At 50.8% G+C, this 17,310-nt stretch overlaps 1 protein-coding gene across 2 annotated transcripts; it reads left to right on the top strand.

The window, feature by feature from the left end:
* Positions 1–12,588: 12,588 nt before the first annotated feature.
* Positions 12,589–17,200, top strand: SPINK4 (serine peptidase inhibitor Kazal type 4). 2 transcript variants are annotated; one of them, XM_054810586.1, is made up of 5 exons: positions 12,589–12,724; positions 13,710–13,744; positions 14,062–14,174; positions 15,642–15,729; positions 15,823–17,200. In XM_054810586.1, the coding sequence occupies exons 1-4, from the start codon at positions 12,658–12,660 to the stop codon at positions 15,694–15,696; spliced, it is 270 nt and encodes an 89-aa protein (XP_054666561.1). In that variant the 5' UTR covers positions 12,589–12,657; the 3' UTR covers positions 15,697–15,729; positions 15,823–17,200. The 2 variants fall into 2 exon arrangements, with proteins under 2 accessions (XP_054666561.1, XP_054666560.1); XM_054810585.1 differs by lacking the exon at positions 15,823–17,200 and having other exon boundaries at positions 15,642–15,808.
* Positions 17,201–17,310: the final 110 nt, after the last annotated feature.

Below are 17,310 nucleotides of genomic sequence, written 5' to 3'. Positions count from 1 at the left end.
AAAAAACCTCGGGTTTAGCGGAGGGCGTAAGAGGGAGCTGCGAGCTGCTGGGTAGCACAGGCTGTATTTGGGTTTGTGCCCCTTGGAGGGTTGCAGGTAGTCTTCACTTGGCATGACTGTGTGTAAACTGTAGTTTCTGTCAGCTCGGTGGAGCTCGTTTCAATGCATTTTGTGCAAAGCGAAAAAGGCCAGGACTACCTTTTTGTTGCATAAATCACAGGACCCCAGCAGTGCCAGTAGCAGGGCCTTCTGGAGGTCTACAGCTAAACATCCTGCTCGGAATAAGACTATTGCCAGCAGTAGGTGAAGTCAGCTGTGGTTTTGTCCCGCTGAGCCTTGAAAGCTACCCAGCATGGGGATCTCCACCTCTCTGGTACCCTGTCCCACATTCCTGAGGAACGAGTTTCCTCATGTCCATCATCAAGCCAGTAGAAGTGCCTGGGCAAGCAGGTCTGGGCACCATCCAGTGTCCCTCAAAGTTACATGTGTTTCTTACGAGTTGCGAGTCCATGAGCATGGAAAGAAAACTCCTTGGAGCCGCCCTGTAACCCTGTCTTAGCCAGCAGCAGTGATGGTGGGAGGGTTTAGTGTTGTCCTTCAGTAAGGGCAGTGACAGTCAGAAAGCCAGTACTAACCTTGCTGTTCCCCTGGGCGCTGCAGGCACCCTACTCACAGCTGACTGGAGAGGGGTCAGTGGGCATCAGTGACTCATGGGATAAGCAAGACTGACAGCTGACCAGGCAAAATCCTGCTGGCGGTCTGGCAGACTTGCATGTATCTGGTTAGCGCTGTGAGCCTCAGAGTGCTTCAGGGACACCGGGTGACACTCAAGTGGTTTTCAAGTGCAATAAATAACTCCTGCCAGTAGTGCTTAATGCTACTATTTAATGTCACTGTTTATTTTGTCTCATGAAAGCAAAGTTACTGCAAGGAGAAGTGAATCTATGTTCTTGTCATTGGTTAAAACTACTTCCCAACACACACATGCACCACTCCCACTTCCCTCCGCCCTTGTGGTCTGCTGATTTCAGCAGCCTCCAGTGCTGCTTGGTGGATCACCAAAGTGCTGGTCTGTGGAGCTGGGCTCTCGTCCAATGTGTTTGGATGCTCCTTCAATGTTCATTCAACCACTGCTCACAGGTACTCTTCAGATTAATATACCGTCTGTGGTCTTTGAAGAAGTGTACCGTGTCCCATCCTTTGACCTCTGACAACATGGCTCTTTCTTAGTCTCAAGACTGGCACTCTTCTGTGAGATCAGATGCTGTACGTGGCTGTTTCTCTTGGTTTGTGTTGAGATTTGGACTAGTTGGACCTCACCAGATCCATGTTTTGTCATCTAATTCCAAGGACTATAGCTGTTCAATGCTACGCACAAGCAAGTGCACGTGCTTTTTCACTACTGGCTGTGGTAAAAACCAGCAGGGCATGGTCTTGGTTTGTGATAACTGTGCTGAGAGAGCAGAAGCAGAAAGAGAATGCCCAGGAAGCATAGCTGTTGCTATCAGTGGGAGAGTCTGCACTTGTCTTTAAAAAATGAAGTAGTCAGCAATCTCTGGGAGTAATCTTGAATCTGGACAAATCGACCTTGCTCTGGGACAAAGGAGTTTCCTTTTTCTGGCAGGTCAAGGAGTTGACTTCAGGTCTCAGTGTCTCTTTGAACTTCCCAAGTGGCTTCCACTAACCACCTGAGAGCTCGTTTGGAAGATAGCTTTTGCTGTGAGGAAGCTCAAGGAGAAAGAGTTATTCTGTAGTCAAGGTGCATGACTAGAGATGTCTGCTTCCACTTTTCTGTTCACTTACATGTTTCTCAGTTCTTTCTGACACCTTCTGCCAGTCAGTCTAATAATCATCTTGTGCTTTGGTTAAACCTGATTTTGTGAGGTTCACGATGACAATGCTGATGTCCATGACACTAATGCCATCACTGCTGGTATTCTCAGTCAACATTCAACTACGGACCACCTCGTAAATTGCCTGCTTCAATGAGCAAACCCAGCTTTCAAAGCCACCAGGCTCTCCAGACATCTTTGATGGATCAGTTAGCAAAAGGCAACCCAGCAACATGACTCTCAGCAGACAATCCATTCTTCAGAACTTGTAGGTGGGTCCAGCATTTCCATGTTTCACTGCTGTCAGCAAATACCTGGACTTGTGCTAGTGAAATTTGTCTTTCAGCTTTGAAATGGGCACTTTTAGGGAAAGTTCCCTGTGGTGCATTGAGAGTCAGACCTTAATTGTGACTCAAGATAGAGTTAATTTGATTTCCTGTGACACTAGCATATATATCATGTCTTAATTATAGCAAACAATAGCAAAAGAAGTTACAGCACAGTGTTTAGTACAAACATCAGAGGGTTAGGAAGTATCTAACTCTGCTGGTTTTGGCTGGGATAGAGTTAATTTTCTTCATAGTAGCTGGTATGGGGCTATGTTGTGGATTTGTGCTGACAACAGCATTGATAACACAGGGATGTTTTCGTTCCTGCTGAGCAGTGCTCACACAGAGCCAAGGCCTTTGCTGCTCCTCACACCACCCCACCAGTGAGGAGGCTGGGGGTGCACAAGGAGTTGGGAGGGGACACAGCCGGGACAGCTGACCCCAACTGACCAAAGGGTTATCCTGTACAATATGATGTCATGCTCAGCATATAAAGCTGGGGGAAAAAGAAGGAAGGGGGGCGATGTTCAGAGTGATGGTGTTTGTCTTCCCAAGTCACCGTTATGCGTGCTGGAGCCCTGCTTTCCTGGAGATGGCTGAACACCTGCCTGCCCATGGGAAGTGCGGAATGAATTCCTGGTTTTGCTTTGCTTGTGCGCGGCTTTTGCTTTACCTGTTAAACTGTCTTCATCTCAATGCACGAGTTTTCTCACTTTTACTCTTCCAATTCTCTCCTCCGTCCCACCATGGGGGAGTGAGTGAGCGGCTGCGTGGGGCTTAGTCGCTGGCTAGGGTTAAACCATAACACTAACACATTTTTCCACAGGTCTGCTGTAGCACCCTACCATGAATGCCTGCTATGTTTTGTGTGAGTGGCATAAAAATAATGCCATTTTTTCCATGGGACCCCTGTCTTGCTCACACTCAACACAACTCTGGAAGTAGAGCAGACTTTGTGATGAAAGAAGCCTCTGTTGCAGCCAGGGATCGTTTGTACTCTACACCCATGGAAGCATGCAGTGATGTGTGTATGTGTAAATATAGCTATATAAATCTAAATACATAATGGCACACCTATTTGTGGATGTCTTATTGAACCTGTGAATGAGGAAATAGAAATACAGGCCTTAAAGGAAAAATGCATACATGCATGTCCTTAGGGAAGGTCTGCCTGCGCACATCGCACGTCAGCCCTCTACAGCTTTTCACTGTTGCAGTCTCCACCCCAGCCCAACCCTAGCCCAAGCTGTGAAGAGTCCTTGGAGATCTCACTTTACCAGTCATACCCGAATCAACTTCTAGCTCCCTGGCTTCATTGTGGTGGTGATATTCTTTATGGTGAATCTAATTTTAAGCCTTTTTCTCCCTACAACAAACTGCTGTGTGACTACACTGCTTTGCGGCACATGAATACATCTGTCCATCCACCATGCCTAACGACTTGTGAGTCTGATTTTAATCAAACTTGGCAGTTGAAAGAGATGATAAACAACCAAAATACTTGCTGAAACAAGCCATCAGGGTGGTACAGAGTGAAAGTTCACTGGTAATATGGAGAGACATTTGTAGCTAGGCATCAAAATATGAGGGGGAAGAGGGAGGTTCTAAGCCCTGTACTCTTAGAGGAAAAGCAAAGTTCTCAAGGAGCATGGCAGAATCCAGGAAAGGATGTGAATATGTGCTAAATGAGGGTTTATGAATCCTGCAGCTCATGGAAGGATTTGTTTCAGTGTGATCTAGCTTTCCAGGTCCACACTGAGGTCAATGTTTTAGCTATGGGGGTAGCACCAACTGCTGCCATGGGGCAACCACTCCTGGCCTGAAGAGCAGTGTCTGGTCATCACCAGCAGTGGAGGGCTGTATCCACATGGCTGATCCACAGCAAAACGTGGCCCCTCTGAGTGCGTGGCCTTGTGGAGTTGAAGGTGGCTGGGACAATAGGAGTGCAGGAGTTGGTTTAGCCCTTCTGAGTATCTCTGCGTCAAGTCTCACAAGCCCTTTTCTGGCAAGGGAGGGCACAGAGAAGCACAGCCCTGCTGAAGTGCTTCCACCAGCTTATCCCAAGCTCAGCAAGCATCATGTTGTTTGCTTCTGCAGGGAGAGTCCACGTTTGGGCTTGTGACCCCGGTCTTCAGCGTGGCCGCAGCAGCCCTGAGCATCCCTGGAGACAGCAGCAGGCTCCGCATATGTAAGCAGCCTTGGATTGCATGGGGGTGAAGCCCACAGCCCCAGGTTGTTCACAAGAGCAAAAAACACGCACCACACCTCCCCAGGGCATGAAAGAGGTGCCTGGGATGAGCGCGGCTCGGGCAAAGAAGCAGACGAGATGAGAGGTAGGGAGGTAAGGTCTAGACCTGGGGAAGGGCCAGACGAAGAGGGCTTGGCGGCCAGCGGTAGGTGGCGGTGGGGCCCTGCGCTGCGTGGGGGGGCCGTTCGCAAGTGCCCTCTACTGGCACCGTGCACGCGCAGTGCTGGGGACCGACCCTGCGTGTGCACACACGCCGCGGGCTCCAGCCCCGTGCGCTGCGCTGTGCAGCTGCGCGCTCGGGCAAATTTAGTGCAGTTCCGTTCATAGAAATGATGCTTCCAGGTGTGCCAGCGGAACAGGTACATGCTCCCTCTCCAGCGGCGTGGGATGAGGGGGACCCCCTTCGAGGTCATTGCTCCCTTTCAGGCATGCAAAATCCCCGGGAAATCCCCAGTGCCTATTTGTCTCTTTCCCTGTCTCTCCCCCACTCTGGGGCATGCTAAGCAGGTGAGTGGGCAAGCATCACTGGTGTGCAGGGCTGCAGCAGACAGCCACATTCCTCTCGGTTTTTTTTCCAGCAGCGTTGTGGCAGCGGTGTGGAGCTGCGCATTTCTGCAGGACAGGGGCCAGAGGCAAGAGCATGGCTCCGTGCTGCCTGCAGGTCACCCTGCCATGGAACCATGAGGCTGAGGGTCCATCCCAGCATGGCCCCCTGCTCTTGGGATCCTGCTCCAAGAGGCCACCGCTTGCCGCTGTGTGGGCTGCAGAGCTCCCCTGCCAAGGTGCTGGTTTAGGTGGAGTGTTGGGAAGAACTGAATTCAGCTGGAGGGACAGGCAGACAGCAGAGGAACAAGTGAAGAGGGGCAGAAAGGTGTGGAGATCCAATAGCAACATCCAGCTGCCCTTTGCTGAAAGTTCAGAAGAGTCAAATCAGGGACAGCACAGTCTCTGTGGAAAGAAGTCTCATGACAGACCAGACAACAAGCTTCGTCTACAATTTGCAATGCTTGTTACTTGAAATGAAGACTTGAAACTGGTCCAGCTTGGCAGAGCATGAGACTGATATTTCACATCATCTTACAAACCTGTAACTCCTTTTGCACAGTTCCTCTTTAATTTCTGCTGCCAACAGTGAATCAGTTTTGTGGGGAGGTTTTGCACAGTGCAGCAATTTAGGAAGGGTGCCAAGCAGCCCTGAAATAGCGGATGCTGACACAGACCAGCTCCTGCTAACCTTTTTGCCTCCTGAATGGTGCTGGCAGGTCCTGCTGCAGACTGTCCCCCATACTTGTGACAGGTAAGGTGCGTGAGCCCGTTATCTCCCTACCAGCCCTATGGTGCCGATTCCCCCTTTCATTTCAGTTATAGCGCATCCTGTCATAAATGCATGTGTGCCTCTCTTTAACTGGATGGTGCTAACCTGTGTATCATGTCTCAGGTCCCATTTTGTGTACTTACCTTGGCAGAGGAGTGAGGATAATCCTCTGCAAGAGGCACACAGGCCTGTCAGAGTACAGGGAGGTGGCTGTAAAGCTTCGGTTGTGTGTGGGTTGAGGAGTACAAGAGAAAAAAATAACTTCATCTGCAGAGAAACTCATCGCCAGGCACGAAGCCGTATTCTACCTGCAGTTACATTCATCTAAATAAAGAGAAACTACCAACATTTCTTAGTTACAGTCTTCGGCATTTTTAACCTGAATGGTTCCTTTATCTGTTTCAGGGGAGTTTAATAGCTAGACATGGTAGCTCAGCTCAAGATATGGTGCCATATACATCCCATTCTAGTGACTAAAATAGGATTAAATGGGCCTTGCCAAAACCTGGCTCCAAAGCCAGTTCAAGTTGGGTCACTGCTGCATTTGCCCAGTTCCTTGCAAGGCTCTTCTTCTGTTGGTTTGGGTGGCTCCCGCTGTAGTACTTCATGTAACATAGAAGAAGTGTTACATGTGTTACAGCAATTTAAACATAAATCCATTACAAGGGTGCTCAGGCTTTGTGCTTTTTATTATCAGTGGTGCATTTCTTCTTTATGCACTGCTTTGCCTCCTGGGACTGACAGCAGCAAGAATAGCATCTATCCAGAGGTGCCAGGACCTGGCTGGGCCCTTGGACAGTGTATTTTCCAGAGCAGCATCTGGGAAGAGGGTTATGTACAAAGACTTGGTTTGGTGCCACTGTTGAGGTCCTTTTGCCCGACAGGTTCACAAAAGAGAAACTTTGCATTAGTATCTGACTACTCAAAAGTAAGCTGCTTGCAATGCTTCTAGTTCTGCTCTGATCCACCCAGACAGATGTAGATGGCCATAGTGTGAGAATAAAAAGTAAAGCAAAGATGTTAGTCAACTGATGATATTGGTATTTCAACATAGATGAGATGTCTTATAGAGAACTTTGCTCTGCAAACCACAAAGTACACTCTGCAACTTTTAGGAGGAATAGAAGCCAAAAGCTGCAGGAATGTGCTGGAAGAAAAAGTGATGGGTTTCACTGGGGGTGATGGTGCCCTTCTGTTCCGTGATATTTTTTGTGGCTCCCTCCTGGTCTTAATTTGTACATACCCCAGTAGTTAATAGGTCATTTGGAAAAAATGATACCTGCACAGTAGGTGGCCTCTGAAGTCAGAAATAGCAGGCAACCTCAAGGACACACAGTGGCGTTTTTAGTATCTGTGTGTCAGACCTGCTTCTTCTTTGGCAATTTAGCTAAAGGGAAAGTGCTGAGCAGTGTGCGTGCCTGCACATTCAGTGTATAAACAGTGCACTGGAGAGCATTTAATACCTTGAATTTTCTTCAGATGGATGCTGCACTCCAGGATGTGTAGAAGTAAGTAGAGACAAGTGTGAATGTTACCAGCAGTGATGTGGAAAGTTGGCCAGGCATGACTGGGTGATCCTGCTGCCAAAGATCCATGCAAATGCAGTGTTGCTGAACAACATCCCCTCAATGCATGGAGAAACAAAAAGACTTCCCTGATTCTCCTACAATGCATCCCTCTTTTTACATTAATTCATCCTGGGGTAGCTTCAGGGGCTTTAGCAACTGGCAGACTGAGAAGACCAGGCCTTTTCTGCAAAAGCAGAAAAAAAAAGGACCTCCTCCACAAATACTTGCCAAGAGCAGCTGTCACTTTGAAGGGGAGAGCTGGCACATGTGCTACCCATCTTCCTCCAGCGTGGTGCTAAATGCAGGATGATGACTGCATTCAGTCCTACACAAGATGGAATCAGCAATGTTGGGAAAGAAAAAGGTGTAAAAGACTGAGGCTCAGTACAGGTTTGTTCATCCAGAAGCAAACTCCAGGGAGAAAGACTCCAAAATCTGATTTTTTTTGGTAAATTACAGTGGGTGCAAGTTCCCAGATAAACAAGAGCGAACGTCGGTATGCTTAGGACAGCCAGTATACCTACGCCTGCTGCCAGCATCCAGGTTAACTGTGTGAGCTCAGAGTAGCAGGGCACAGTCCCACAGCGGTCCCAGCTCAGCTAGCTCAGAGCTCTGCCCATCCAGACCAGCCACACAGCCTCATCCCCTCCCTTATGCCCGCACGGTGGTTTGGTTTACCCCATACTGAGCATTTACTGGGGAAAAACATAAATCTGTGGTTTTCTGCTCTTTTGGAGATTTGCACTGGGGATTTGGACACCCATCCCTCATGTGGAAGCACGGGGAAAAGGAAGATTAACACCATCCTTAAGCTGCCAAGGAGCTGCAGGGTGCTTGTGGACTGCAGATGCATTCAGAGCATGTCTTGCAGTCCGGAGGCCAGAACAGGCAGACGCAGACCCAAGGGATAGGAGAAGCAGGCGTCCTTGGATTGGGGTGAGCCACAACAATTTCTGCCCAGCTACAGCAACTCCAGCTGGCAGTTGAAGCGGGGGAAGAAGGTGTGCAATGGATGCTCCCCTTAGCCTGCTGCACCTCCAAGGACCAGCACATAGCCTGCCTTGGTAGGAAGCTCTGATCTTCTCCAGATCGATGCCTCCTTGGCCCTGTCCCCTCTGCTGGTGGAAGTGTCAGCAGGTGTGAGGATTTGTCTGCATAATCACCCTGTCTTGCACACTCACAACTGAAGGTGTCATTGGGAAATTTCTGAATCGTCAAAGAAATAATGAGCATTACTCACTGCCTGCCACGTGGGAGTATTTACCCACAGTAATGAAGAGAGGAGGGAGGCAGCCAAAGGTGTGGTCTGGATCCAGAAAGTCTGGCGAAATTGCTGGGAAGTGGTGACGGCTGGTCCCTACCCTGGTTACACAGGGACAACTCCGCAGACACGAGGTTTTGGCTTTCCTGTATAGCCAAAGGAAAACCTCTGGTCACCTGCATCTCCACCTCTTTTTGCGTTCAAAGGAGAAGAAGAAATCAGTCCTTCTCCCTCCTACTTGTAGGGAGACCTCAGGGTGGGTGGAGAGGCAGAACTGAGACTATCAACCTCTCTATAAAACCCATCTGGAGGCGGGGAGGGAGCTAAGGATGGAAATGAGTGTGGTACTTACCTCCTCTTTTCGACTTGTCCCCTCATGCAAGAGGAGGATAGACTGTGGGCTCTGGGCTTGGGCTGCATAAGCGAGGCAGCACTCTGTTCCCAGAGGCTGGTGGGTCCCAAGCATTTGTTGGTATGCAAAAGCCCTGGGAGGAGCAGCGGAACAGGAGTTAAAATATCGGTGTGAGCACAGCAAGCTGGGAGGCCGAGAACAGCTGTGAAATCCAGGAAAGGCAACAGATAACAGCAAGGAACTGGCAGGTGCTGGGTGGACCAGTGACGGCACCAAGGCCACACCAGGCCAGATAAGGCCACCAGGCAGACGTGGAGCAAGACAGATGTGATGCAATCCATCCTGGCCTCCTGCCACCGATGCCCAGTCAGATGGAAAACCTGCAAATAGTGCTGCAGTCACCTGGGAGGCAAAAGTGTGATAAGGGCTCATAATGTGACGAGTGATGGCAGGCGGGCAGCGTGACAGGGGCAGGTGGGTGCCAGTGGGTGCATGGGAACAAGCATGAAGGTGGGGGCAATGCTGCGAGGGAACAAGTGTGAGATTGGTTTTGGAAGTAGAAGTCTTCTTCCTTGTGGCTGTCTCCAGCAGTTTCTCTGCCTTGCTGGCAGTGAGACTAAGTCTCCAGCTCTGCAGGCAAGCCAGGGACCTTCAGACCTGCCCCTCCTGCCCTTCTAGCAGGGCTACAGCTGGCTGGGGTGAAAGGAGGAGGCAGCAGAGCCAGGACCCTCACTCCTGTCCCAGGAGAAGCTGAGGGGAGTCCAAGGGCAGCCCCTGATACAGGGGATGGGGGGCAGCTCCCCCATGTGCTGCTGTACCGCTGGGAGCCCAGGACCCAACAGGGAGAGCAGAGGGGGCCCCTCTTCGTAATACCTGCAACACGGATGAGGAAAGCCTAGGCTCAAATTCATGACTGTCTCACACACAGCTGGAACTGCGTGGCCAATGTGAGGGCAAGCAGCCACCAGAAAACCTCCTGTCCCACCCAAGGAAGAATTTTTCCACCTCTTCTTCCAGGGGGAGTAGGCAGGACTTTCATCAGGGGCTGCAAGCCTGTGCTTGAGAGAAAAGCAGGAGAAGATAAAACCAGTTTGCAAGAGGTGATTTCCCCTTTGTCATCTCTTAGTGTGTCATTTTTATTTGCTCTGTGAAGGCATTTGAATACTACTGAGGAACAAGGTGGAGGAAGATCAAGCCTCGTATCGGCCAGCAGCTTTTCCCCAGCACCGCATGACCTGCTGCCTCTGGCACAGAGGGGACACAGACATTTCCTGCCACCCTCCGTCCAAGGAGAGCGATCTGGAGCACACAACATGTCCCAGCTGCACGACCCCAGCCCATTGCTCCTGCACTGCTGCCGGCATGACCCGAAGAGCCAGGATGTGCTTGGGACCGGCGGTACAGCATGGTTCTCTGCAGCATCTGCAGCAGCAGCATTATGATCAGCATTTGGGTAGGTTTTTTTGGTAGTAAAAATGTTGAAAAAGACTGTTAAGGTCCATGATAGCCCTCATCCAGGGCTGTGCTGAATGTTGGTGGGGGAGCAGCTTGCAGGAGGTGGCCCCATGATGTCCATGTAGTTGAGTGTTGTTTCAGACCAGATTTGCAAGGTGGGTGCCTAAGGAAATACATCCGCATGTGCTGGAGAGTAAGAGCTGCTGCATCCCCAGGACCCAGTGTGCTGGTGGCAGGGCCCTCCAGGGCTCACCTACCAAACTTTGTGCACAGCAGTGCTTGGTCAGGACATCTGCGGTACATGGCCCACCAAGGATGGAGATCTCCCGCCTCCCTGCTGGTCTGGGTTGCTAACCCTCTGGGGTAAGGTTTCTTTGCTAACTCCTGACCTGAATATCTCAGGACTGCAGTTTGTGCCTGTTGCTTATTATTCTGTTGTCTAGCACTACCAAGAAGAGGTTGGCTCCATCAGCTGCCCTTGAATCAGTTGTAGGCTGCTATCAGATCCTTGGCCTCCCCTGTACGAGACTAAACAAGTCCAGCAGGCCCCCATGTGCCTCAGGACCAACTACTAATGCAGTTAAATATTTACTTTAGTTGAGGGATTTCCAAAGTGGAATAATAATAAAAGCCAACGGTTATTGAACTATGTAAACTCCATGAAGAGGGAATATAAAACATGTGCACAGTCGCCTTGGCAGAATGGAGGAATGGTTCTGCAAGGGGAACCCTGAATTGGTCACTTTCTCCCTTCCCAAAACCTAGTCACAGCCCTGTTGAGTTGGGTGCAAGAACCAACCAAGTGCGAGGATGGAAGCAGCCCTGGGCAGGGCCTGTACCACTCTGGCCACGGTGGATGCTCAGCAAGCTGTTCCCTCTTCTCTGAGCCGGCTGAAGCCAGCATGTACCTACCTAAGCCTCAGGTAATACTGTGGGGAAGAAATGTCCTGAGCATGGTCATGGTCACCTCCTCAGCAAGTGCAAATGTGCATGCTGTGGGTGTCTGGAGCTCTCCCAGCCTGCTTTTGGTTTCTGTAGGACATCTACCCGGTGGCTGCCCCTTGCACACACACAGCGTGTCCTACCCGCTCCAGGGTGAAGGAGGTGCTCTGTCACTTCTGGCCCAGACTTCATCTCAAATCTGTCCCAGAGAAGTTTTTGGTCAACACTGGTCTTCAGCAACAACACCAAATTTCCACTCAGTGGTCCTCTTTTCTATCCTTCATCCTTCATCAATTGATTTTGATTCACCAGAGGAAGGTAGGGACAGATGTGGAAAATTCAGCTTCTCAGAGGTGGTGAGGATGCTCACACAGAAAGACTGATGTCGAGCGTCCAGTCTTGTAGGCAAAGTTACTGGCATATTCTGGGGTGGTGATGCTGAGAAGTCCTTCACTGAAGAGTTGTCATCACTTACCACTGAGGATCCTCTCCAGCCTGTCTGTCCCCTCCCTTGCTGTATGTGCCACATCTGCATATTTAAACTAGGAATCCATGCACACAGTCCCCTTCCATCACACTGAATCTTATAATAAAGATCATTTTGCTCTGTTGATCTCAGCTGCAACCGTTAAAGTGCCCAAGCTGGTGAGTGGAACAAGGTATTAACCGCCCATAATGATGGGTAGAGGAGCACAGTTTGCGGCTGCACCTGCAGCTCCCTGCTCCCACTCAGCTGAATTTCATTCCCTCCAGCCCCTCTGCACCTCCCGCCTGTCCCATCCCACCTAGCCAGGGGTGGGCTTGCCACAGCATGACGGCAGGCCTCCTGTGTGTTTGAGATCCCCCTCCTGGGGTCCTGCCCAGTCTGTCAGGCAGCTGAGCATCCGGCTGGCCGAGTCTCATGGGATAACACTCAGGCCACAGCACAGCCACCCAAATCAGCCCGAATTTCCTGGCTTTTCTGTGTGAAGTCTCCCAACCCAAATGGAGATACTTGCCATGTGTGAAGAACCGCAGCTGCACAGCTGTAGGGCTGGTTCAGGTGAGATATATCCAGAGGTAATCTGGCTGGGTGGAGTGAGAAGAGCAGCAGTTCGGACTACCCTGCAAAAGGATTGTAAAGCAGCCTCCCATGCCAGCACCTGGAGCTGGCAGGTGGCACTGGTGTGGTTTATCAGTTGCACGAGAGTGCTCAAGTGATCCCTCTGGGTGCACGGTCCAGCTGTTCCCAGCTCAGATCAAATGCTGCTCAAAATGCTCCCTTTCCCAGCACTGCTGAGATAAGCCGGTGCCTTTCCCTATAAAGGCAGCCATGAGCAGAGCAAGGCGCATGAGTGTGTGCGCCTGAACCAGCCATGCCTGTGAGGAAGCTGCTGCTGCTGCTGCTGGTGGTGGTAGTGGTGACTCTTGTTGCTGCTGGTGGTAAGTCTGCTCTGCTGCTGGCAGCCGGCTCTTCAGTGGGTTGGGAACACAGAGGGACCAAAAATGGGTGGGACGATAGAAACTTTGGTTTGGAGAGGAGGTGAGGAGGGCAAGGAAACACAGCAGCAGCATGGTGGGGAAGAAGGAGGAGCAAACACACCGTCCCTTATTAGCAGTTCAGGGCAAGGGTTACAGACTGATTCATCGGCCATATTGCACTTGGGAGAGGGGTGGGATAGCGGACAGGCTGTGATGTGAATGGGAACTGGGATCTGGGAGGACAGCATGTACACTGGGGCGGCAGCTACTGTTGTTCCTGCCTCCATGAAGACCTGGAAGCCCTTGTAAGAGCACTACATGCTGAGCATACTCAGCAGCTATTTGTAGGCTCTGGAAAACCAGTGCCACCTAGGTGCATGTAGGGGTGATCTTGCAGCAGCCTGTGTGCAAGCCATCATGCTCCCAGGACATTTGTGCACCACACAGACGGGCTGTGAACTGCTGCTACTGCTCTGCCTGACTGCAGAAAAGGAACCCACCAAATATAGTACTCCCTTGGGATGACTGTTGTCCAGCTGTGCAGCATCATCCAGCCTCAGCCCTCCGCAGATACCCCATGTCCCCATGCAGCACTGCATTGGTTCACGTTTCCTGGGACGTGTTGGATGCTCTATGGAGTTCCAGGTCCAGAGACTGGGAGAGAGGGCTGTCTGGAGATGGATTAGGGAGTGGGAACAGGCATTCTTAGTTTGTCCCAGCCGGCTCAGCTGCGGATAGAGACTGTACACTGTGCTGCTGGGAGGGTGGAGGACAGCATGCAGCAAACTGATCCCCCCTCACAAAACCCAGACAGCTGATCTGGGTCCTGAGTGGACCCTGTGCAACTCTGCCTTCCCTTTGATTTGGACATGACCCTCTGTCAACACCTCATGCTCCTGCCACAGTCACAGATGTGCCATGCTCACAGGTCTCTGCTCTGTTTCAGGGGCAGAGCTGAACGAAGGGAATGGCCTGAGAAGGGTAAGAGGTTTCTGGTTTTCCTTGTTCATGGCTTGAGACAGAATTTAGTGCCTGCCGTGCCTGGGAGGAAGGCTGTTATAACAATCATCCCCAACCTCATGGGTACTGGTGCTCCAGCATCAAAGCCCCAGTCATGAGTCCCACTGAGGGATGTGGTATCCTCTCAGCTCTGCTTTCCCACTCTGTGTGCGCACCCTGCCCTGTCCGGGGCAGAGGGAACCAGGTCGCCAGTGGCACTTCCTCCTGCCTGGGTGCTGTGGGAGGAAAAGATGGGTGCTGCTGGCACTGAAATGTGTGCTGTGGTTTCTCCTTTCCAGCCGGTGTGTGGAGACATGGTCGAGCTGCAGGCCTGCCCTCTCCTGCACTTGCCTGTCTGTGGGACCGATGGGAACACCTATGCCAATGAATGCCAGCTGTGTGTGCAGAAAATGTAAGCTCATGCCCTTGGCAGAGATCTCCAGGGGTCTAATTCTGGCCGCCTGAAACTGGGAATGTGTCAAATACCATCACTCAGGCTCCCCCATGGCTGGGGAAAGCTGTGGCAGACGGGAAGCACACATGTTCCTGCTAGCAAAGTGAAAGAGGACTTTTATATGTTAACTGAACTGGGTGCTGGGCTCTGAAGCCTGTGAGCTTCACCCTCCTGCATGGCACTGCCTGCAGATAGGTGCAGGCATGCCCCCAGCCCTTGCCTGCAGGGTTCTGCCCCATCCTTGGCACCGTGTTCAGTGACTATTGTGCAGCTGCAGGCTGAGGGATTTAGCTCATTGTGTTGGCAGGGGACTAATCCCACAGAAAAGCTGAATATTCATCTATTGGATCAGCTTGCTAAATCAGACCACTCTGTGGCTGCATGATCAGCAGATCCAAAAGGTGAGGTCAGGAGCCCGTGGCCAGGAGACCCTCCAACACTTGTGCCCACAAGCTAGCAACAAACCAGATGCTCCACAGAAGATGGGGAAGGTCCCACTGTCTGTGCTGCCTGGGAGAATTGAACTCAGATGGGCAAAAAGGTCAACTAGGCATCTAGTCTGGACAAATAGCACCACTAAGTCCTTCAAACAGACCTCTGTGAATGCAGATGCCCAGTTATGTGCCTCATGGCTCTTCTGGTAGAGCTTCAACCCAAAGGTACCACCATAAACTTGAGGACTAGGGCAACATGGACCTCATGAGAAGCACAAGGGTTGCTTTGGGGGAGTGATTTTGTCCAGGTTGGGAAAGGACTGTATGAGCAGGAGTTCCTGCTAGAAAGGAACTGAGGGTGAAGATCAGGTTGAACACAGGTCAGCAATGCACTTGCATAGCAAATGACACAAACTGTGTGCTGGGCTGCAGGAGGACAGGGATGACCAGCTTATCAAGGGAAGCTGGAACGAGGTGCAGAGGAGCTGCATCCAGCTAGTCTGGGAAAGGAGGGGCTTGGAGGGGATCTAGCAGCAGCCTATGGTTGCAAACAGGACAGAGCCACATTCTTCTTGGTGGTAGCAGGTGATGTAGCACAGGGCAACAGCCACAAGCAACAGCCCCACAGGGTACAGGTTGGACATGGGAGAAACCCCTTCCCCAGAAGCATGGTGCACCATGGAGGTGGGGGGGTGTCCATCCTTGTGGGGTGGTGGTTAGGGCTCAGACAAAGCCATGGCCACCATGACCTCATGCTGGGAACAGCCCTGCTCTGAGCAGGTTAGGCTGGAGACCCACCACCAGTGCTGCATGCCCAGGGAGGGGCGTCAGTGGGCCAGGATGGCTTGCAGTCACCTCAGCTGCTTAGACAGGAAAATGAGCAAGCCAATTTTATAATAGTCAGCTCTGTTCCACAGGCTGGTCGGGAGCCAAAGCATGACGCGGGGAGGATATTTTTGAGCTCTTACTCTTTTTTCCTACGTTATTCTAGGAAAACCAGACAAGACATCCGGATTTTGAAAGACGGGCAGTGTCAAGATATCTGAGCTTTCTGGTAGCTTTCCTGAGCCTAGAAACAGGTGATTAATTGATCCTGTGTGCTCTGTGCTGATTGCACATTTAAGTTAGCGATGGTGAATAATAAAATGACATACACAATCTTATTTCAACAGCACTTTCTTATACAAGGCTGAGGGGAAACAGAACAAGCCGTTCCCACAAAGGGCTACTAACAGCATGCAGTCAAAACATTCATTTCAAATCCACATCACATACCAGGGTTCTGCACTGTGAGTATTATTTCATCCGCATTCCTGTGAGAAAGGCCATGTGGGAGTAGCAAGAAACAACAGATCCCGGTGAAGAAGGTGCTGAACAAGTGCAGTTGTGAAGGGAAAGTTTCTTCAGCATGGGAGAAGACAACTCCCTGGCTCCCTAGTAAACATCCCTGCTTCCAGAGCTGATGTAAACAGAAAACAGTATCATCTGCGCTTCTCATATTAGATGTTATTCCACTTTTTATCCAAGAGCTGTTCACAACAGGAATCAGCCCAGAAAACACACAGGAACATGGAAAAGCCCCGAGTGGAGATCCTGAATGCAAAGGACTCTGCATCTCTGCTCCAGCATCTGAGAGCAACCTCCAAACTGAACTAATTACCCAGAAATGCTCTCCAGGAACTGCAGATTCCCAGCCAGTTGCCAAATTTCAGGTCTAGTTTGCTCCTGTTGTCAGAACCACCTTTGGGACTGTGGCAGGGCACAGTCCAGCCAAGGTTACAGTGTAAGTGTGCATCAGCAGTCTTTGGGGCTCCCTCTGCTCTTTTGTCTTCCACTTCTACCAGATGGGACACAACTCACCTTTCACGAAATACCTGTAAAAAGATTGTACAACCTGGGTATGCAAGGGGCTCCCTTTGCTTGCAGTGGTAGAGATCAGAGGGCACTGGCTAATTCAGGACTTGCCTCCTGAATTCAGTTCAGTCCTGCACCAGATGTTGTATTTCTACAGAATGACTGGTTGAGATTTCTGATCAGCTTTAAGCAAAGCACTGGGTTGCTTTGAAAAGTGCTTCAGTGTGAAATGAACCCCTTCAAGGACAGGTCTGTGCTCACCCACAGGGGATCATGTGGCTCTGACTTGCTACTATACACACATGACTTATTTGCTGGTGTCTGGGGAAGGGCCCGGGTGCATCATATGGTCAAGCGAGCTCCCTGGAGTCAGTGACCACCCTGCGAGTCTGGGAGCTGTGCCAGCATCATGGCTACTGTGCTTGGCCAGCTGGTCATGTAATATATCCACACACACCTCTTCCAGTTCTGTACCTTCCTGGAAACCCACCAGGTGGGACACGGCAGCACTGTAATGCATGGCAAAGCCATTGCTGATAGATTTAATGCTGCAGCTGGAAATAGTATTGAGGAGCATAAAATAGCTATGCTTGGTGAGATGGGAGATCCATCTGACCTGGCGTTCACCATTTTCTGGCTCAGAGGTAGCTGCTGTCATTAAAAGCTTTTCTCTCATTAAAAGCTCTTCCACAGGCTGAAAAGTTGTAGCCTGGCTAGTTGTTCAGAGTTGTCCAGAGCTTTGATGGTCCCTCTTTTCCTTCCCTGGACTCTTTCCACTTCTGCAGAGGAGAGGACACAGCTTGCCC

This window comes from Grus americana, chromosome Z (genome assembly GCF_028858705.1).
Source record: "Grus americana isolate bGruAme1 chromosome Z, bGruAme1.mat, whole genome shotgun sequence".
Classification (NCBI taxonomy): Eukaryota; Metazoa; Chordata; class Aves; order Gruiformes; family Gruidae; genus Grus; species Grus americana.
Note: the sequence above shows the minus strand (reverse complement) of the source record. Positions and strands in the feature narration are given on the sequence as shown.